The sequence below is a fragment of the Microcaecilia unicolor genome, chromosome 1, assembly GCF_901765095.1.
Source record: "Microcaecilia unicolor chromosome 1, aMicUni1.1, whole genome shotgun sequence".
Taxonomy (NCBI): Eukaryota; Metazoa; Chordata; class Amphibia; order Gymnophiona; family Siphonopidae; genus Microcaecilia; species Microcaecilia unicolor.
Genome location: NC_044031.1, coordinates 49,720,777 through 49,742,670, shown reverse-complemented (window position 1 = coordinate 49,742,670; position 21,894 = coordinate 49,720,777). Strand labels below are relative to the sequence as shown.

General features: G+C 46.6%; 1 protein-coding gene across 1 annotated transcript; it reads left to right on the top strand.

Moving 5' to 3' along the window:
* Positions 1-809: 809 nt before the first annotated feature.
* LOC115460037 (cathelicidin-6-like) lies at positions 810-17,166 on the top strand. The gene is made up of 4 exons (XM_030189893.1): positions 810-1,071; positions 5,163-5,267; positions 10,739-10,834; positions 16,639-17,166. The coding sequence occupies exons 1-4, from the start codon at positions 883-885 to the stop codon at positions 16,768-16,770; spliced, it is 522 nt and encodes a 173-aa protein (XP_030045753.1). The 5' UTR covers positions 810-882; the 3' UTR covers positions 16,771-17,166.
* The last annotated feature ends 4,728 nt before the right edge of the window (positions 17,167-21,894 follow it).

Below are 21,894 nucleotides of genomic sequence, written 5' to 3'. Positions count from 1 at the left end.
GTAGCTTTGCAAGTGTTTCATCTCCCTGTGGCATGGTACCATTCTCTAGTTCGGATAGCTATTTGCATACATGTGGATGAATTCTTGTTTCAGGGCTGTTTGCACTGTCTTCTGATGGTTAAACTACAAATAGTTTGATTTTTTTTATATATATATATTTAGCTTTTGTAATTTCTGTTGACATGAACAGACCAGAAGCGGAGCAAGACACCCAATTGTGGGTGATGCGGTAGATACTATTCCCCTCGCTCCAAAATAATCTGTCAGTTTAGAGAATGTTCTAGTTTAGCAAGAATTAAACTGTATGTACACTATGAAATGTCATTTGATACATATTTTATAACATATTTTGCTTAGGTTTTTCAATAAAGATTTTAGTATACTTTTAATTTTTAGCGTACCTTTTATTTTTGTGATGGGCTATTTTGTCAAGGGTTATTTTGTCTAGGGCTATTTGTTAAGGGTCGATTTGTCAAGGGCTATTTTGTTACAAGGCTATTTTATCGGGGCTGTTATGTCGGGGCGCCCCTGCATATAATAAATGTGAACTGCTTTGATTATACCACAGAAAGGTGATATATCAAATCCCATTATCTATATTGTTTGCAAAGCTACTGGGAATTGAAACAAAGCTTTGATCAGAAATTAAACTAACAAGCAATAGTAAATTTACAACTGTGCCATGCCAAATTTCACTCATGTCTTTTGTCATCTAACCGTGTTGCAATTCTTTGTAAAGCTTTGCATGATAAAGAGGAAGTTTCCTATTCTTACTCATCCATTAGTATATGTTACAAAGAGGAGGGAACAGAGGTAGTATATATCAGGCATTCCTCATGAGCCAGAGCAATTAACACAGCTCTGACTTAAAGCAACCTCAGAATGATGAGCTGGTTGACAACTCTGCTGGTGACCTGGGTAGCCTCAGTAGTCACCTCTGCAAGAATTCCTCCAATTTCTTCCGACATCCAAGATCTTGATTCCATTATATTGGCCATTGACTTCTACAACCAGGAACAAAATGAAACCTCCATTTTTAAGCTTCTTGATGTTGACAACAACCGCAGATTGGTAAGTACTATTGACAGGTTTTGAAGTACATTTGCTGTATTGTGTCATTAATCTTTAGTCACTTTACAGCTTAGTGGTTACAGCAGTGGACTTAGAATCAGGGAAGCCAGGTTTCAAAGCCTCCATCTTCAGCTGATGCTTCTCATGACCCTGGGTAAGTCATTTCATTCTCCTTTGTCTCAGATATAAAACTTATAGGTCCTTTTACCGAGATGTGGGAAAAAGGGCCCTGCGTTAGCAGCGGGGGCCTTTTTCCCCACACGCCAGGGCCCTTTTTAGCGGAGTGGCCATGAGGCGGGGCGCCCTTACCCCCACCCACTGAGGTGGTAATAAGGACTACCACGCTAACTCAGCAGTAGCCCAGCAGTGCGCTGCGATGCCCAATTACCACTGCACAAGCCATTTCTGGGGGGGGGGTTCTTTTTCCCTCAGAAATGGCACGCACTCGGGGCGGGAATAATGCCAGCAGCCGGGTTGGACTGGCAGTAGTCCCGGAAGAGCGAGCGGTAAGCCCGCATTGGGCTTACTGCCACTCTGTAAAAGGGCCCCCTTAGTTTGTCAGCCCTCTTGGGTAAAGACATGCTGTACCAAAGCTTCAGCTTTAACGTGGAAAAGGTAAGTAATAAATCCAAAACCCAACTGGGATCCTGGAGTTTTCTGAGGTTGTATGGTGGACACCCAGGAAGCACCTCAGGCACCAGCTATCCTTGAACCTTTTTGGTTTCAGGGCTCACTAGAAGGGCTGTTGGATCTCCAAGGGGAGGGGCTCCTTGCAGTTCACTGTCTCCTGTCTGTTAATATGAACCAAACAAGACTGGCTGGAATATTTCTTCCCTGGCTCTTGCTATGCTCCTCTCTGGTTCATTTACTACTTACTCACATGATTGTTCTTTTGTTCCTGTTCTCTGGAATCTCTGCTGCTGTTCCTCTGTTGATGATGCATTCCTCCCTGTGCTTCATTTGATTGGATTTTCTGCTTCCTTATCTAAGCCTGACATTGCCCTTGCTTGTACCTAGCAAACCTGCTGTTAAGGTAGTGTTATGGTTTATGGTTTATTCCAAACGTAGGGCCCTGTTTACAAAGGCACGCTAGCGTTTTTAGCACATGCTAACTGTATGCATGCCCATTAATATTCCTGTGGGCACCTACATAGCTAGCGCACGTTAAACACGCTAGCGTGCCTTTGTAAACATGGCCCTTAATATACTGCTCTTAATAGCCAGAGAGGTGTACAATAATAAAATATAAAAGGGAAGGGAAAGGGAAATGGGACTTGATATACCGCCTTTCTGTGGTATTTTGCGGCTGTGTTGCTGATCTGCAAGGGCAGGCTTCTACATGGAATGTTGCTAGTGGAATAGCAACATTCCATGTACAATCTCAAATAGTAGCAACATTCCATGTAGAATCTCAAATAGGGAAAGGGAAATGGGACTTGATATACTGCCTTTCTGTGGTATTTTGCAATTACATTCAAAGCGGTTTACAAATATTCAGGTACTTATTTTGTACCTGGGGCAATGGAGGTTAAGTGACTTGCCCAGAGTCACAAGGAGCTGCAGTGAGAATCGAACCCAGTTCCCCAGCACACCAATTTCAGAAAGGACATAAAAGGAAAAAAGAAAATATTATAAAAACTAATACTATATTGTAGTTGTGCCATCTGCAGGGATGCCTCTGGAATGGTACCACAGATTTAGAGTGTGAAAGCTCATTTAAACAAAAAGATCTTAAGCTGTATTTTAAATTTCATAAACGTAGGTTTAGTTCTTGGGTCATAGGGTAGAGAATTCCTGACATGGGGACCGAGGTAAACTAGCAATCAGCCAGCACTGCCCAGAACTTTGATTCTAGCTCTTTGTAGCTAGATCCAAGCTAGAAGGTCTCATCCCTAGTAGCCACCCACATAAGCTGTGCAAAGTATTTTCTTGGAAATAGCATATGTGGAATTTGAAAATATGGGGCTAAACATTCAATCAGTGGTGGTGAGTGTTTTGCAGGCATTATTCCCGAATATTAAATGCTGGGCCATGTCTGGGATTCAGTATTTAATATCCAGTTAATGCGGCACTGGCTAACACATGGACACAAAGTAAAATTCAGAACTTAACTACTGCTACTACTACTTATCACTTCTATAGCGCTACAAGGCATACGCGGCGCTGTACACCATAACCAGCCAAGAGTTGCCAAATAAAGCTAGGACTGTTTCATGTGGTCCCAGTTATGCGGTTACCTTAGCTGCAGTGGCGTAGGAAGGGGGGGGCGGGAGGGGCGGTCCGCCCCGGGTGTACGCGCTCGGGGGGTGCCAGCCCCGCTGGTCCCCTGCTCTCTCTGCCCCAGAACAGGTTACTTCCAGTTCCGGGGCAGAGAGAGCAGGGAACCAGCGGGGCCGATGCAGGTAAGAATGCGGTGCAGGACGTCAGACTCACAGAAGCAGAAACCTGCGTGGCCACATTGGTGATCTGCAAGGGACGACTTCTACGTGGAATGTTGCTAGTGGAATAGCAACATTCCATGTAGAATCTCAAATAGTAGCAACAGTGGAGGAGTGGCCTAGTGGTTAGGGTGGTGGACTTTGGTCGTGGGGAACTGAGGAACTGAGTTCAATTTGCACTTCAGGCACAGGCAGCTCCTTGTGACTCTGGACAAGTCACTTAACCCTCCATTGCCCCGCATTGAGCCTGCCATGAGTGGGAAAGCGCAGGGTACAAATATAAATAAAATAAAAATAAATAAATCAGGCCCTTAGAGAATGCAAAGTTTCATTATCTCCAAAAGAAAGAACCAGGCACACCCATTAAAGGGGGGCCGACCACAACCAAGCTGAAGGCCAGCGAAGACAGAAGTGGTGGGGAGGGTACAGGGAGGGCCTAGCTAGAGAGCAGAGGTAGTAGTGGGAGGGAAACAAGGGGTAGCAAGGGAGGGGGCAGGATAGAAGGGGAGGAGCAAGGGAGGAGGAGAGAGGAATTTGAACTGCACAGGAAGTCCTTTTGAATTTGGAAGCAGGAGAAGAGCAACGCCCACCCGCTTGAGAGGCAAGATTTGTCGCAGCGAGGCGTTAGACTACAATGTTTATGCACAGCCAGCAATGGGTACACAGCAGCTTGACACATAACAGTTACAAGTTTGGGGTAACTACTGCTGCAGAAAGAGTTGTGTGGAAAATTATCAAGTTGATGCAAATGGTAGGCTTGCATGTGAGCAGCCTTCTTATAAGGAAACAACGTGTATACAGCTTGTCTCCTGGCTTGGGCGGCCGGGAGGCCTAGAACGTCATTTTGTAAATGTGGTAGGTGCCTCCTTCAACGGGAGACACCAAGTGACGTCGGGTGCTTGGAAAACAGCACAGGGGGCCACAGGGGCTTGGTACGGCTTGGCCTGTGGCCCAGAATATGCAACTACGTGTAGAAGCTGTGTACCTGGGTAGAAATGCATGCTGGCATAATGATTAGTAGAAGATGTAATGTAATTTGTTTAAGTTGTAACAATTTTGATGTTCCTGGCTGCGGCCAAAATAAATCAAATTCTATCGAAGATACGGCTTGTAGTGTGGTATTGAAGGGGACGGGGGTTGATACGTCTGAGTGTGTGCCGAATGCCCGAGTTGTGTATTTTTTTTTACACTGAGGCTCTTACTTCCCAATCTGTGCCCACAAGGGAGATCCTATTCTTCAAGTACCCTGGGCCGTTTCCTTTAAGGGCCCTGAAGATCATACATAGAGTTTTAAATCTGGCCTTGTGTTCTACTGGTAGCCAGAGAAGTTTTTTCAAAAATGGTGTGATGTGGTCACATCGCTTACAACCTTCTATTAGTCTTGCTGCAGCTTTCTGAATCAGTTGGAGCTGGTGCAGACTCTGTAGTCAGACCAGTGTAGAGTGCATTACAATAATCCAGTCTTGATGTTATCATGGCATGCACAACTGAGACAAAACGTGCCTTCTCAATGTAATGAGAAAGGCAGCGTAGCAGTTCCAAGTGATAAGATGCTGCTCTTGAAGGTTGCTTGGATTTGGGGTTTCAGAGTTGCATTTGCAACGGCACACCTAAACATTCAACAATTCTTTTTTTTTCAAAATTTTTCCCCAGGATGATTCTGCAAATAATCAGGAGCTAAACTTCAGAATTAAACAGACAGTGTGTCAGAAGACAGAAACACAAAACACAGAAGAATGCGAATTCAAAGAAGATGGGGTAAGTGATCATTTGCATAAACGAAGACTGCAGAATGCAATGTTCAAAGCCATTTACCTGGGTAAATTGGCTTATTTGTAAAGTGCCCCCACTCCCACCCCCTTTAATTAAACGTCTGCAAACTTTCAGACTTTCAGTCACATGAAGCAGAGGCATTCCCGTGGGTGTCCTGAAGTTGTAGCAGCTACTCCTGCTGGAATTCTGCGCCACTGCGGAGCGCAGAATTTGCACAGAATTCCCCAGTCGCATAGAATTCAACACTTCTGCGCAGAATCTGTGCTCTCCCCCCACACACTCGCTCACTGCCGCCTGCCTAGCTGCCGCCCGGCCTACCTGAGCACCGAACGCCCTGATGGTCTAGTGGCCTCTTCAGGAGCAGGAAAGAACCCCCACTTTTTCCTGCCCTGCTGCTGCCACTCTCTTGCTGATGCCGTACTTTTTCCAAGTGGCACCGAGACTTCAAGCAGTAATCGCAAGAAATGACTGCTTGAAGCCTCGGTGGCCATTTGGAAAAAGCACGGCACCAGCAAGTGAGTGGGAGCAGTGGGACAGGAAAGAGTGGGGTTCTTTCCTGCCCCGAAGAGGTTCTCCTGCTGCTGCTGCTGCTGCAGCTCCTCCTCTCCACCTCACGGGTGCGTGCAGGGAGGGAGGGGCTGTAAAAAAAAGGGGGATGCTGTGGGTGGGGGGGGTTGCAACAAAGGGGGATGTTATGTGTGGGGGAAGAGCTGTTAAAAAAAGGGGGATGCTGTGAGTGGGAGGGGGCTGCAAAAAAAGGGAGAGTGGGCTGTAATATTGGTTAAATTCTGTCAAATAAACTTGCAGAATTTTCAAACTTTAGGCTCTAGTTACTAAGCCGCACTGTAGGTACACAAACTATTTAGTGCGCGCTAAAAATTAGCACTCACTAATTTTTAGCATGTGATAAAAAGTTTGCATGCCTACAGTGTGGCTTAGTAAACAGGGCTCAGAATTCTGACAGGAGTAGGTAGTATGCTATTTTCTATCTCCCATGCACACATGAGGTGCAGAGTAATCAGGCACTTTCAGCACAAAGAGGGGAATAATCAAACGGCGCCGGCCGTCTCTATGGGCGGCCATCTCCGGGGCCGGCTCCATAAATGGGCTGAGCCAACCATATTTTTGAAAAAGATGGTCGGCCATCTTTTTCTTCGCTAATACGGTTGGGCCCAGCCACATGTCAGAGATGGCCGGGTTTGAGATGGCCAGCATCGGTTTTCGCCAATAATGGAAACTAATGCCGGCGATCTCAAACCCGGCCAAATCCAAGGCATTTGGTCGTGGGAGGAGCCAGCATTTGTAGTACACTGGCCCCCCTCACATGCCAGGACACCAACCGGGCACCCTAGGGGGCACTTCTAAAAAAAAAAAAAAATAGCTCCCAGGTGCATAGCTCCCTTACCTTGGGTACTGAGCCCCCCAAATCCCCCCCCCCAAATCCACTCCCAACAACTGTACACCATTACCATAGCCCTAAGGGGTGAAGGAGGCACCTACATGTGGGTACAGTGGGTTTGGGGGGGGGGGTTGGAGGACTCCCATTTACCACCACAAGTGTAACAGGTAGGGGGGATGGGCCTGGGTCTACCTGCCTAAGTGAACTGTACCCACTAAAAACTGCTCCAGGGACTTGCATATTGCTGTCAGGGAGCTGGGTATGACATTTGAGGCTGGCACAGAGGCTGGCAAAAAAGGGGGGGGTTTTTTGTTTTTTTTGGGTGGGAGGGGGTTAGTGACCACTGGGGGAGTAAGGGGAGGTGATCCCTGATTCCCTCCAGTGGTCATTTGGTCAGTTAGGGCTCCTTTTTGAAGCTTGTCGTGAAAAAAAAGGGACCAAGTAAAGCCAGCGAAATGCTCATCAAGCCTGGCTTTTTTTGTTCCATTATCGGGTGAAGCCGGCCATCTCGTGAGCAAGCCCCCGTCCCGCCTTCACTACCACACCAATACGCCCCTTGAAGTTTTGCTGGCTCCACGACAGAAAGCAGTTGAAGCCGGCCAAAATCAGCTTTCGATTATACTGATTTGGCCGGTCTCAGGAGATCGCTGGCCATCTCCCGATTTGTGTCGGAAGATGGCTGGCGATCTCTTTCGAAAATGAGCTAGAAAGGGACCCTTTTACAAAGCTCAGCTATGCACTAATGTGTACTTATCACAGCAAAAAATGGCTTACCGCAAGGAGCGTTGAGGCATCCCACAGTAATTTGGGGAAGTGCCTGCGCTACCCACGCGCTAAAAGATAACATTTCATTTTTAGCACTGGAGCAGGTCTGGGGACGGAGAGTGGGCATGTTTTGCACTAATTGGTTAGCATGTGAGCCCTACCGCCTACAAAATAGATGGCAGTAAGGGATCATGCAATAATGGGAAAATTAGCACATGGCCATTAATACAAAATATTTGAAAACTGGCCATTTTACCCAGCGGAAAAATGGCCTTAGCATGTGGGAGTGATCCACCTAAGGGCGCACTAAGGCCACTTCTTCCACTGTTTGGTAAGAGGGCCCCTTACTTTCAAAGGAGCATTACACAGGTTGCAAATAATAGCAACCCATATTTAACATATAGGTTTGTCTAGTACATAATGATGTAACATAATGGTAATACTATATAAGGCAATCCTTTCCAGGGAAATAAACAAAAGGAAGTCATAGGCAAAGCCCTAAGTTTCAACAATTCCATGGCCATGGAAATTGCTTCAGAATTTCCCCCTTGCTTTGCACCTGTGGGAAAACTTCACAGCTCATTCTTTTTTCCTCCTCCCACAATCATTCTTTCTACACCTTGTCCCCTTCTCCCCCCTCCCCCCACTCCTATGCACAAATCACTGCCAATGATGCCGGATGGGCAGTTTTCCCGCCCAATTGGGCGGTTTTCCGTGACCCGCTGCGGGAAATCTCTGACCGCTGCGGGTTGTGGTTTTTGGGGCTATTTTTTTTTTTATGCCGGACGGTTTTTTTTTTCTCCGCCGGCTGCGGTTTTTTGCGCCGCGAGGGGCGTGGTTGGTGACGTCGGAGGGGGTGGTTAGTGACGTTGGGGGATTGGTTAGTAACGTCAGGGGTGGGGCTAGTGATGTTGGGGGTGGGCTTGGTGATGTCAGGGGCGGGGCTGGTGACAGCAGGGGTGGAGCTGATGATGGCGGGGGCGGGGTTGATGATGGCAGGGGCGGGGGTGTGAACTTTTGGGCGGGTTTGGGACTGGGTAATCGGCAACCCTGATCACTGCCATCTTTCCATCTTTGTCCTCACACCCTCCCACAAATGCAAACCTTTCATCTGTCTACTGCTAACTTTCCACCTCTTGGCCTTGGCCTCCTTCAGGCTACCACACTGCAATGTGGGGCTACCTGGGCACCATTTGCTTCTGTTTCCAGTGAGTTCTGTAGTGCCAATAGTAATTCTCTGTTCTCATAAAACTGCAAAAGACACCCCTTTTGCCACCTTAAACCAGTGCCGTAGCGAGAGCTAATGACACCCCGGGCGGGTCGCCGCTGCGCACCCCCCCCCCCCCGGGTGCAGCATGGTGCGACCCCCCCCCCCCTCTGCGGTGCACCCCCCTCCGGAGCGAACCCCCCGCGGACCGCATTCTTACCTGTGGGAGGGCCGGTCTGCCCCGAGTGCACATCACTCGGAGCTGCGTCGGCCACGCTGGTTCCCTGCTCTCTCTGCCCCGGAACAGGAAGTAACCTGTTCCGGGGCAGAGGGAGCAGGGAACCAGCGGTGCCGGCACCCCCCGAGCGCGTGCACCCGGGGCAGACCACCCCTACACCACTGCCTTAAACTACTGTATACTTGCTGCAAAAAAAAAAAATAATAAAATTAATGCAGGTATAAATGCACTCATATTTAAACACACACAAATAATTCTGGAGAGGCGGGACCATTAATTTGAACACAGCTGTTTCTAATTTCCAGCAGATTTATAATACAGTCACATTTTCACTCAGTGGAAATAGTCGATAGATTATAGGGTATTCTTTGTTCTCTCCCCATCCCTCAATAACTTTGGTTACCTTTCCCCTTTCTCTCATCATCTCCTGGCAAGACCTTTATCAAAATTTCTCCCCCATCTCTTTTCATTTTCTTCTCTCCCCTCATCATTCCCTGCTTTTCAGTTTCTTCAATTAACTATCTGCTGAGGCACCTTTTCTTCATCCTCATGTTCCCTCTCAAGCTTCTCATTGCTGCTTTGGTTCCTTTACTTTTCTACATTTAATGGAAGAAGTAACTAACTTGTTAGTCTCACTCACACACACAAGGAGTGACTCGGGCTGCACATAATGCAGCAGGACATGTTTATCCACTCCTACCCTAGCTGAGATAATATTTAACCATCTCTCTGACCTCATGTGCAACTTTCTTCAAATCAATCACCTTACTTTCTAACTCTTCCTACTTTCTTACCCATCTATATGTTACAACTTTGCCTTTCTTTGTTGGTGCAAAGCCTGTACAGTACTTTCTTTTTGCTAGTGATTTGCACCAATTTTCAAAGGGAGTGCACACCTATAGATGCTTTGAAAGTTGCTGGACGTAAAGTACACAGGTATAGGTGCACCTGCTTTTAGCATTGGGAACATTTTTGCTGGAGAAGTATCCACATCAGGGCCACCGAGAGACTGAGCCAGGCCTGGGGCAGGGCTGCCGCCCCCCAAGATCACTGCTACTGCCCCCTCCCCCCCGCAGCAACTCCAATTACCTTGGCTGGCAAGGATTCCCAGGCCCCACCAGCAGAAGAAGTCTTCCTCCAGCGCTGTTCTTCACTCCACTGCTTTGCCTGCCCTGCCCCGCCCCTGCGGCTGCTTTTTCTCTCACGTCCCGCATGCTTGGTTTCAAATCCGAGCATGTGCAGCCTGAGAGGAAAAGTAGCCGCTTGGCAGGCAATGCGGCAGAGTGAAGAACAGCGCTGGAGGAAAGCTTTTTCTGTTGGCTGGGCCTGGGGATCCCCCCCCCCCCCCCGCCAGCCAAACCAGAGGCCCCTGTGTCTGCTCCTCCCCAGCCTCCAAGGGGAGACCGGCGCCAGAGTTTTCTCTCTCCTGCTCCTGTTGGGACGTGATCACCCGGATCCCATCAGGAGCAGGAGAGAGAGAGAGACCTAGGTGCTGGGCGGCCCCCTTGGAGGCCGGGCCGGGGGGGGGGGAGAATTTTGCTGCTCTGCCCCCCCCCCCTCTCTCTCTCTCTCTCTCTCTCTCTGGCAGCCCTGATCTGCATTAATTTGAAAGTGTTATCTCAGAAGCATTTCCTCTCATGACCTCATCATGCCCCCAGGAACATCTCCTCCTAATCCAGCTAAACATTTCAAGGCATCCCATCGCTGGAGGGCAAGTTTTAAAGAACGGTTAATGAGGTAAAACACACATTGTATAACAGTAATGGCTTTGCAAATGGCTTGCCAATGTATCAGTGGTACAGTTTTTAGATACTGGTTCAATGGATTTACCCTTTCATTAATTTCAGCTTGTGAAAGACTGTTCAGCATATGTACTCTATGAGAAGGAATTCAAGCAGGAAACTGGAGCTACTATCATCACCTGTGAGCCAGTGGATCAGCAGGTAGGATTTCCTCAAGAGACCATTTTCTTTCAGTAAGGGAATCTCCTGATTCACCTTCCTAATACTTCAGAGGGCACTAGAAATTACCATTTGTGTTGGGGTGTGACAAAGGGGAGCGGTTTGAGAGAGTACAATAGGTAGGTGCTCCCCCATCAGAGACACCTGTGTGGGACATTTTGCTTCCTGCTAGGTAGGAGACATGAGCCAGGTGGTAACTTTCATTAGCTGGGGAGTGAAAGTTATATGGAGAAGTAGCTGGAAACCCAGTTCTGAGTTCCAAAGAGGGTTTCCTCAATTAAGCCTCTATTTTAAAAGTTTGACCATGTACAGAAAGCAGCAATTACAAGTGTAGATCTCCACTTGTATATGGCGATTTCAGAAAGCCACTATTTACACATGGAGATCATAGATTGGGTATGGTTTAGGCATGGCGTAGGGGGAACAAAAATCTACATGTGCATTCCCCATCTTACACAGGAAATACACATCTATGTTAAACAGTGGCGTAGCAAGGGGGGGAGGGGCGGTCCGCCCCGGGTGTCAGCTCAGGGGGAGTGCTCCCTGCCAGCTCCCCCCCTCGGTGAATCGACACCCCCACCTCCCCCCCCCCCCCCCCCGACCAGCTCCCGCACCCTACCTTTAAAAAGAATATCGGGAGGCGAGGCGCTGCCCTGCACGTAAAAGAACAGTGGACCGTCGGGTCTTCCCTCCCTCTGTCTGTCCCACCCTCCGCTGACGCAACTTCCTATTTCCGCAAGGGTCGGGGGATGTCATCGTGCTGTACCCGGTGGGGGGTGCAACGGCGAACCGCCCCGCCCCGGGTGGCAGCCCCCCCCCGCTACGCCACTGATGTTAAAACATTTCACCATCGGACCTTTGCACAGGCTTGGAGGCATATAAAACTTTTACAAAAGTACTTGGAGGAGCAGCCTACTGGTTAGTGCAGTGGACTTGGATCCTGGGGAACTGAGTTCGATTCCCACTGCAGCTCCTTGTGACTCTGGGCAAATCACTTGACCCTCCATTGCCCCTGGTACTAAATAAGTACCTGAATATATGTAAACCGCTTTGAATGTAGTTGCAAAATACCACAGAAAGGCGGTATATCAAGTCCCATTTCCTTTTCCCTATTTGAGATTCTATGGAATGTTGCTACTATTGAGATTCTGTTGCTACTACTTGAGATTCTACATGGAATGTTGCTATTCCACTAGCTAAACAAAATAAACCAGGACCTTAGCCACCGATTATTAAAGTCTCAGCTATCACCAATGCACTAGTCCACTCATCCAATATTTGTAATACAATGCACACCCATGAATAGCAAGGGAACCCTCAGATGATTTTGCCACTTCTCATGCAGTCAAGCATACTGCTCTGAAATTTTTTAAACCAAGTGTGCAAAGTAATGGACTAAATACTTTAAACTTTCAGTCTTTTAAAACAAATGTGCAAGTTGAAAAGCTGAGTACTTATCCAGTCTCGTGGGAATTCCTCCACTTTATTCCTCTTTATTCCTCACTGCCTTCCCCTGAAACTTTGCACATTTGGTTTAAAAAGATTGAAAAATTATAGCACAGTGGTGTCGGGAAGCAGTAATATAGAAAAAGAAAAAGAAAAAAGGAAAAAAAAGTCTTCCGAACTCACTGCAGGGATACCCGATGAAAGAAACGCTATACCATTTCAGAGCAGTATGCTTGACTGCATGAGAAGTGGCAAAATCATCTGAGGGTTCCCTTGCTACTCATGGGTGTGCATTGTATTACAAATATTGGATGAGTGGACTAGTGCATTGGTGACAGCTGAGACTTTATCGCCCCTCAACTCCCCATTGTTTTATTCCATTGTTCTATTCCCAAATGATATCCTGACTTTACTCTGTCTTCCCACAACTCTTCACAATGTAACCCATAAGTGTACTGTAACAAATTGTATTTCCATCACTCATAATGTATTGTAAGCCACACTGAGCCTGCAAAGAGGTGGGATAAATGTGGGATACAAATGCGATAAATAAATAAATAAACCCAGAGAAAATCTAGAACTCTAAGGGCCTTAAAGCTTGTCTTTCCACTTCTATCTGAAAAGAAATGGATGACCTCTTCTAACAGTAAAGAGCCTGGTTTCTAAATTAGGAGTGACAGGCCATTATGCAGATACCTCTGAATTCTATAAAGTTGCACACCCAAATTTCTGACTATCATGCAAATTTGGGTACCCAAGATATAAAATAGTGCCAGTTGTGCACCTAACTTAGGAATCCTTTTACTAAAGGTGCGCTACCAGATTTAGCGCGTTCAGCGCTGGTCTCCGACGCCGACGCATTGCCTGCCCTGCTCTCTTTTCCAGTCACGGTCCGGAGCGCTCGTTTTCGTGAAACTGAGCATGCACACATGCTCAATTTCATTAAAACGAGTGTGCCAGATGTGAGAGGAGGAGAGAGCAAGGCAGGCAATGCGGCGGTGCCAGAGACCAGCACTGTACGAAGGCTTCAGCTGATGGGGGGTTGGGGACCACCGCCAGCCAAGGTATGTAAAGCGGTGGCAGTGGGTGGGGGAGCGGCAGGGCGGCGGAGGGGGGCAGCAGCGAGGCAGTGGACCAAAATGTGGCCCCTCACTTTGGGATCTGCCCCCCCCCCACCTCGAGGTCTGGCTACGCCCCTGCACCATGCGCTATCTTATTAGTGTGCAATAAGTGCCATGCATCCCATAGGTATACAATGGGCTGCACAGCATTTAGCACACAATAATCAATTTGGCGATTAATAATCTGGCGCTCAAACAACAGTGATTTAAAACAAGCAGGAAAAATTACCATCTGACTCTCTGACCCAGAAAGTTAAATTTTCCCAATTTGTTATATTTAGGAACAACCATTAATTCTTAAATTAGATGCCAATTGGCCTAAGTGCCAATAATGGCCCCAGGGGCCTAGCTACGTGGGGCCACGGGGGCATGGGCCACTGTAGATTTGGCCCTGCCCCCCCCTGCCGACAATCTTCTCGACCCCCCTTCCCGCCGACAACCCTCCCCCGCCGTCAGATACCTTTGCTGGAGGGGGACCCCAACCCCGGCCAGCTGAGGTCCTCTTCTCCAGCGTGACCGCGTTGATGATCTGCAAGGCTTCGTTCTGTTTCTGTGAGTCAGACTCACAGAAACAGAACGAAGCCTTGCAGATCAGCCAGCAACACGGCTGCGCCGGAGAAGAATACTTCAGCTGGCGGGGGTTGGGGTCTCCCGCCAGCAAAGGTACCCAACGGTGACGGTGGCAGCGGGGGAGGGTTGGTGGTGGCAGGAAGGGGGGGGTCGAAAGGGTTGGCGCCAGGGGGGTCAAAGTTGGTGGTGGCGGCAGTGGGGGCTAAAATGTACCCCCTCACCTCGGGCTCTGGTCCCCCCTCCTGCCGAAGTCTGGCTATGCCCCTGAATGGCCCTTAAGTGGCATTAATTGGCACTAATTTGTAGTTAGGTGCTATTCTATGAACTTACCCCCAGATTCAATACCTGGCGACTAAAGTTATATGTGAATTTTTGCTGTGTGGCCCAATTGCATGCTAACTTAATTGATTAACAAGCCAATCGGCCACTAACATGCAATTATCGGCACTAATTGGAACTAATTAGAATTTATGCACAGAACTTGTAAAGTGGTGCATGTAAATTATACCAAATGGATCTTAAAAGGGTGCATGGCCATAGGAGGAGCATGGGTAGGTCATGGGCATTGCTAAAATTTATGTGCAGTGTTATAGAATACTCTAAATCTGCGCCTAAGTCAGGTGTGGGCATTTACACCAGGTTTTATTTGGTGTAAACGGCCATGCCTAAATTTTAGTTGTGAGGACGGGCACTAAGCTTATTCTATAAACTGCATCTAACTTTAGGAGAGATTTATAGAATAGCACCATTTTTTAGGCGCTATTTAATAGAATTTACCCCTTAGGGCCATATTATATATAGATCTAGATATAGCACCTAAAAAAATCCACACGCAACACATTTGCATCTATTAATAATTCTATAAAATTTACACGCGGTATATAGAATATGCTCAATTGATGTCGCAGCACCTAAAAATACGCGCATCCATTTACGCCAATAAAAAGTTGATGTAAATCCCTGCACATAGATTTAGGCACTAGGCCATATTCTATAACTACGTGCGTAAATGTAGGAATGCCTACAAAATACCCATCACTACTCCCCTTTTTGCTTCTGTGTGGTAGAATTTAGGCACACTGCATTATAGAATATGTTTAGCAAGTTGTGCGCCCAAATTCTAATTAGTGCCAATTAGTGCTCATTATTGCTTGTTAAGTGCTCTTTAAAAAGCTGATTAGTTTATTAAGCCAATTAAGTTACACGCATAATTATAGAATTCACGTGAATTTCAGCATGAATCTCTAGGTGTGGTATATAGAATCCAGTAGTCAGTGCCTAAATGCTACAGTACAAAACTACAAAGGGGGCGTACACGTGAGCGAGTCAGGGGCGTGTATTGCAGTTGCACGTGTGTAAGTTACAGAATACTATCCCTTACTACTTATCATTTCTATAGCGCTACTAGACGTACGCAGCGCTGTACACTTGAACATGAAGAGACAGTCCCTGCTTGACAGAGCTTACAATCTAATTAGGACAGACAAACAGGACAAATAAGGGATAAGGACAAACAGCAGCAAGATTCCGGAATCCCAAAGAGTAGCAAGATTCCGGAACCCAAAGACTACTACTACTTATCATTTCTATAGTGCTACTAGACGTATGCAGCGCTGTACACTTGAACATGAAGAGACAGACCCTGCTCGACAGAGCTTACAATCTAATTATCTCTGATCATAGGGGTGGTAAAGCCCAGACCCGTTCCAGCGCTATTTTTACACTGGATATGCTGCTCAGGCAGCCCTAGAAATGTCAACTTGACCTCCCAATATACCCTACGGCCAATGGACTGAAGGAGCCAAAGGAGGCTGACCAGAAGGCACCACAAACTGCTACAGTGCCTGCCACAAGAGTCTGTCACAGAAAATCACTTTTCAAGGTGACATGAAAGTAAGAGGCCCCCAACTAAGAGAGAAGGCAGAATACAGAAGCCAAGCCTAGTAGATAATGTAGGCACTAGAAGAGGGTTATATAGGAAGGTACTCTCACTCTAGAAAGGCTCAACATTCCCAGGATAGGGGGAGGAAACCTTTTTTCTATGTTTGGGTTTTTTAAAACTCCATTGAGGATCTCAATTGTCACTTACATTCAGGCCCTGCAGGAACTTTCTGATTCACATTAAACTGAAAACCAAGCTCACACCTGAGGACACAGCTGGCTAAGTGAAATACCTAAGAACACAAAATGTCAGAGGGATTTGACTACATGCGCAACTGCCAACTTTAGGCACCAGCATTTACTCCAGTCTTTGACATGGCGTAAATGCTTGCGCCTTAAGTGAGGCACACACACGCCAACTTACGCTCTATTTTACAATGGCCATTTCGTACACAATTGCCGTTATAGAACTGACGCCTAGCACCCATAGGTTTGGCACCTAATTTTGGCCCTCTTTCTTGAATCTACCCCGTAATGAAAAGTTATGGTATTTGCAACTCGTATATATCCTTTGCTTTAAACGCAAATCATTGAGTTCCCACAATTGAATGGTAAAGAGTAAATAATCCTTTTTTTCTCTATCCTCTAGATAAAGTAAAGCAGCCATCAGTAATTAATTAGCAAGAAGTCTAGGAAATAAAAATCATACATATAGCAAACGTCTCCAATAGAATTAATTTGTATGGGGTTTTTATTTTGTTTTGACAGAAAACAGTGAAAAGTCGTAAAAAAAGATTCAGCAGAAGAAGAGGAAGAAAGAGACTCAGATTTGGCATGTACACCTTAATAGGTCATGTTGACAAAAAGAAGAACAACTACGGACTTATCTGGGCAAAATAAAGCATACAATTGCCTGTGGACTTTTTTTTTTCTATTTCCTTTTTAATCATCTCCTTTGCTTCCTTCTTCCTGTCGTGACCAGGAATTAGCAACTAGGCCCCAGATTATGGAGTAAATGGCCCCCTACTCAAATACTGCAAGCTGTGAAGGCTCCTTAGCGTCTCCACCAATCTGATGAAGAGAACATAACTCTTGCAACCTAACACAGTAACACCACAGCGCAAGGATGTATGCTATCTACCAAATGTAGAAACTTCACCACTTGTAGGATATTACTCATTCAAGTCAGTTTGCTGTCTTCTTTATTGCTTATCCTACTATCCTGAGTAGATGAGCAATAAAATCCCACATATAATCCAATCCCAGTATACCATTCCCTCCCCCCCCCCCCCCCCCCCCCCGATGTCTTAGCAACAAACTTTGGGGCCCTTTTACGTACAATGCATGTCAAATTAGAACTACCATGTTCACCGGGTGGTAATTCTGATTTTTACGTGCATCTGATACGCTCACTGGAAAATATTTTTTTAATTTTCTGGTGCGCAGCGCTAACCGGGTGGTACTTGGTAGTGTATGCGCGCTGACGATTACCACCCAGTCAACACGTGAGACCTTACCGCTAAGTCAATGGGTGGCGGTAAGGTTTCAGATCCAAAATGGATGCGCGCCAATTTTTAGTTTGCTGCATGTTCATTTTTGGCTAAAAAAAAGGTCTTTTTTGCAGGCGCACTGAAAAATGGACCTGCGCGCATCCAAAACATGCGCCTACACTATCACAGGCCATTTTTTGGCAGGCCTTAGTAAAAGGGCCCTCTTGTAATAATCTAGGCAGCTACCAACATTTTTAAAACTGTTGCCTAAGCAGCCAGCACCTAGTTCCCCAGGGCCTGACTGGATCATTTCTATCCTCTACCTGCCTGAACTGGTTGCTTTCTGGGAAGCTGCTACCTGCTGGTGCTATCCTGGACATCCCATGGCCTGCATGAAAATTAGGCCAAGCTTTTTTTATATACCTTTGGCTGTACAGAAAGGATTAAAGAATGAGTTATTTGCAATATTATAACCTATGGATCATATTTTGACCACTCTGTCACACAGAATATGACATCAGAAAAAAAAACATAGACCACTCCACCTTACTCGCAAGATCACAACCGATCCCTCCCTGGCAACCCCTTCACCTCCGAACCATGAGGTCCCACTATGCTGGGTGTCTGCTTTCTTGAATTCTGTTATTAATTTTGTCTGCATTATCTCCACATGGTGTCCATCCTCTACCTTACAGAAGTATCACATTTGTTGCTCTGAAGCAATCCTTTCACATAAAAATAAAGCTTGCTTATTGTACCTGATTTATAAGTTTCAAATATTTGAACATCTCTATCCAATACTACTCTCTCTCCTCTTTTCACATATTTAGGTCCTTTTGTCCAGGGCCAGATTAAGGCATAGGCAAACTAGACAACGCCTAGGGCACCGATAAATGGCACAAAAAAATTGGGATCTAAGCTAGTATTCTATAATGGCAGAGCTTGTTTATTGATTTATTTATTAGGATTTATTTACCGCCTTTTTGAAGGAAGTCACTCAAGGTGGTGTACAGTAAGAATAGATCAAGCATGAGCAATAGGCAATTACAGCAATAAAAATATTCAAATAACAATACAAAGCATGGCGTGGAGGGGCATAATTGAACGAAAACGTCTATCTCCATGGGCGTTTATCTCCGAGAACGAGTCCGTGAAGGGGCGGACCGAACCGTATTTTCGAAAAAAATAGACGTCCATGTTTTATTCGACAATTTGTGAGCTGGGCGTTTTTGTTTTTCAGTGATAATGGAAAATGAAAGCGCCCAGCTCAAAAACGAATAAATCCAAGGCATTTGTTCGTGGGAGGGGCCAGGATTCGTAGTGCACTGGTCCCCCCCACATGCCAGGACACCAACCGGGCACCCTAGGGGGCACTTTTACAAAAACAAAAAAAAAGGTAAAAGAGCTCCCAGGTGCATAGCACCCTTCCCTTGTGTGTTGAGCCCCCCAAATCCCCCTGCCCACAAGTCTACACCATTACTATAGCCCTAAGGGGTGAAGGGGGGCACCTACATGTGGGTACAGTGGGTTTGGGGGGGTTGGACAACTAAGCATTAAGCAGCACAATTGTAACAGGTAGGGGGGGGATGGGCCTGGGTCCACCTGCCTGAAGTCCACTGCACCCCCTAACAACTGCTCCAGGGACCTGCATACTGCTGCCAGGGAGGTGGGTATGACATTTGAGGGTGAAAATAAAAAGTTGTGAAACATCATTTTTTGTGGTGGGAGGGGGTTAGTGACCACTGGGGGAGTCAGGGGAGGTCATCCCCGATTGCCTCTGGTGATAATCTGGTCATTTAGGGCACTTTTTGGAGCCTTATTTGTGGAAAAAAAACAGGGTCCAGGAAAAGTGCCCTAAATTCTAGCTACAAACGCATACTTTTTTTCCATTATCAGCGAAAGGCGCCCATCTCTGTTCGGGTGATAACCATTCCCCAGTCCCGCCTTCACCACGCCTCCGACACGCCCCAGTCAACTTTGTACGCTTCCGCGATGGAGTGCAGTTGAAAACGTCCAAGTTCGGCTTTCGATTATACCGCGTTATTCGTTTTTGGGAGATAAACGCCTATCTCCCGATTTAGGTCGCAATATAGGCGTTTTTGACTTTCAATTATAAGCTGGATAGTATACTACTTAAAAATGACAAAAAACTATAAATCCAAAAACTAATATAGTTTGCCCTAGAAACAGGATTGGTTGTGCACTTACAGTCAATATCACTTCTTATGATTGAAATAAGCAAGCCTCATAAGCCCAGGGTACCATAAATTTGGACACAACCTGAAATGGCTTTCATCATTGGCCCCAACCTCCTCCGAAAACACCTGCAGAGCAAAACAACTCCCAAATGGAGAAAAAAGATCTGCAGTAAAAAAAAATGGAGGGGTTTAAAAGTGACAACTATATTTTTTCAAAGTTCATAAGCAAAAACCCAAATATATTTCAAACCCAAACACTTATTGGAAGAAATTTTTCAAAAATGAGTCCTACATAGATGGTAACCAAAGAGGAAAAAGTACTTAGCTTCATCAGGAGAGTACTACTACTACTACTTAACATTTCTAGAGCGCTACTAGGGTTACGCAGCGCTGTACAATTTAACAAAGAGAGACAGTCCCTGCTCAAAGAGCTTACAATCTAATAGAGTAATAGCAAACGGCATCCCGGAACTCCTGCTCAATTTGGTATAAAACCGCTATCCATGTAGATTCATCTCTTATCGGTAGTAATTTCTATCAACCTTAAATCCAAAGGTATTTCACAAAGGTATTCTCATTCTCGACATATAAAGGATTCCTTCTGTTTCGCAGTTATAGAATGCTAATGAAACTCTGCAGTTATGCGACCAATTTTAGCCACTTTAGCCACGATCACTTATGCCATGTCTACAGCTGGCGTAAATGGTGACATCTAAATATGGCAGTTGGGCGCATAAATGCAACTATTGTATAAAGTGCATGCAAAAATAGTCAGAATGCCCCTGACACACCCATGCTCCTCCCACATTAATGCCCCCTTGAATTTGTACACAAGAGAAGTTATGCACACCGCTTACAGAATGAGGGCATAAGTTGTTACATGTGTAACAGCAAATTAGTGCCAACTAGTGCTTGTTAACACCTGTTATTGGTATTTATGGAGTGGAGGAGTGGCCTAGTGGTTAGAGCACTGGTCTTGCAATCCAGAGGTGGCTAGTTCAAATCCCACTGCTCCTTGTGATCTTGGGCAAGTCACTAGCCGAGGAGCTTAGCCGAGATTGGGTGGCAGAGCCGGTGGCGGGAGGCGGGGATGGTGCTGGGCAGGCTTATACGGTCTGTGCCAGAGCCAGTGGTGGGAGGCGGGACTGGTGGTTGGGAGGTGGGGATGGTGCTGGGCAGACTTATACGGTCTGTGCCAGAGCCGGTGGTGGGAGGCAGGGATAGTGCTGGGCAGACTTATACGGACTGTGCCCTGAAAAGGACAGGTACAAATCAAGGTAAGGTATACACAAAAAGTAGCACATATGAGTTTATCTTGTTGGGCAGACTGGATGGACCATGCAGGTCTTTTTCTGCTGTCATCTACTATGTTACTATGTTACTTAACCCTCCATTGCCTCAGGTACAAACTTAGATTGTGAGCCCTCCTGGGACAGAGAAATATCCAGAGTACCTGAATGTAACTCAACTTGAGCTACTACTGACCAGTGCGCATCCATTTTTGGCATGAGACTATACCGCCACCCATTGACAGCGGAAAGGTCTCAAGTGTTAACCGGGTAGTAATCGCCAATGCGTGTACATTGCCAATTGCCGCCGGGTAAGCACCACATGGTAGAAAATTTCCACCATGTGTTTTGGCCGCACGTCAAAAATGGAATTACTCACCCCCCCCCCCCCCCCCCAATTTACCCTAAAAGTGTCTTTCTCCATACAGGGCCCTGGCTGCCTGCTGCTGTCCAGAACCTCTCTACCGTGGCCCACTCTTGCAGAAGCAGGAAGTTACATCAGAAGGGGGTCGGGCCATGGCAGAGGGAAGGTTCCGGTCAGCAGCAGACAGCCAAAGCCCTGTACAGAGAAAGGGACTTTTAAAGTAAATGGGGGGGGGGGAGATACAGAAAGGGAGCATTTAAAATTATAATTCCATATTCAGGCCAAACGTTACCTAACAGTTGTTCCCATTTAACCATATACCGTATTTTTCGGACTATAAGACGCACTTTTTTCCCCCAAAATTTGGGAGGAAAATGGGGGGTGCGTCTTATAGTCCGAAGGTAGCGAGTTTTGGATCGCCGTCCCCTACTTACGCGATGCCATGTTCCCTGGTGGTCTAGTGATGTCGGGGCAGGAAAGAGCCCCCTCTTTCCTGCCCATCGCGCTGCTCTCTGTGCTCCTGACTGCTTCCTGACGGTCTCGGCGAGATTCAAAATGGCCGCCGAGAATCTCGGCGGCCATTTTGAATCTCGCCGAGACCGTCAGGAAGCAGTCAGGAGCACGGAGAGCAGCGCGATGGGCAGGAAAGAGGGGGCTCTTTCCTGCCCCGACGTCACTAGACC

Bases quoted from the DNA above. Each gene is read 5' to 3' on its own strand.
- LOC115460037 (XM_030189893.1), top strand. From the start codon at position 883: ATGATGAGCTGGTTGACAACTCTGCTGGTGACCTGGGTAGCCTCAGTA. The intron at 5,268-10,738 runs GTAAGTGATCAT...CATTAATTTCAG, and splicing joins GCGAATTCAAAGAAGATGGG to CTTGTGAAAGACTGTTCAGC. The intron at 10,835-16,638 runs GTAGGATTTCCT...TTGTTTTGACAG, and splicing joins GTGAGCCAGTGGATCAGCAG to AAAACAGTGAAAAGTCGTAA.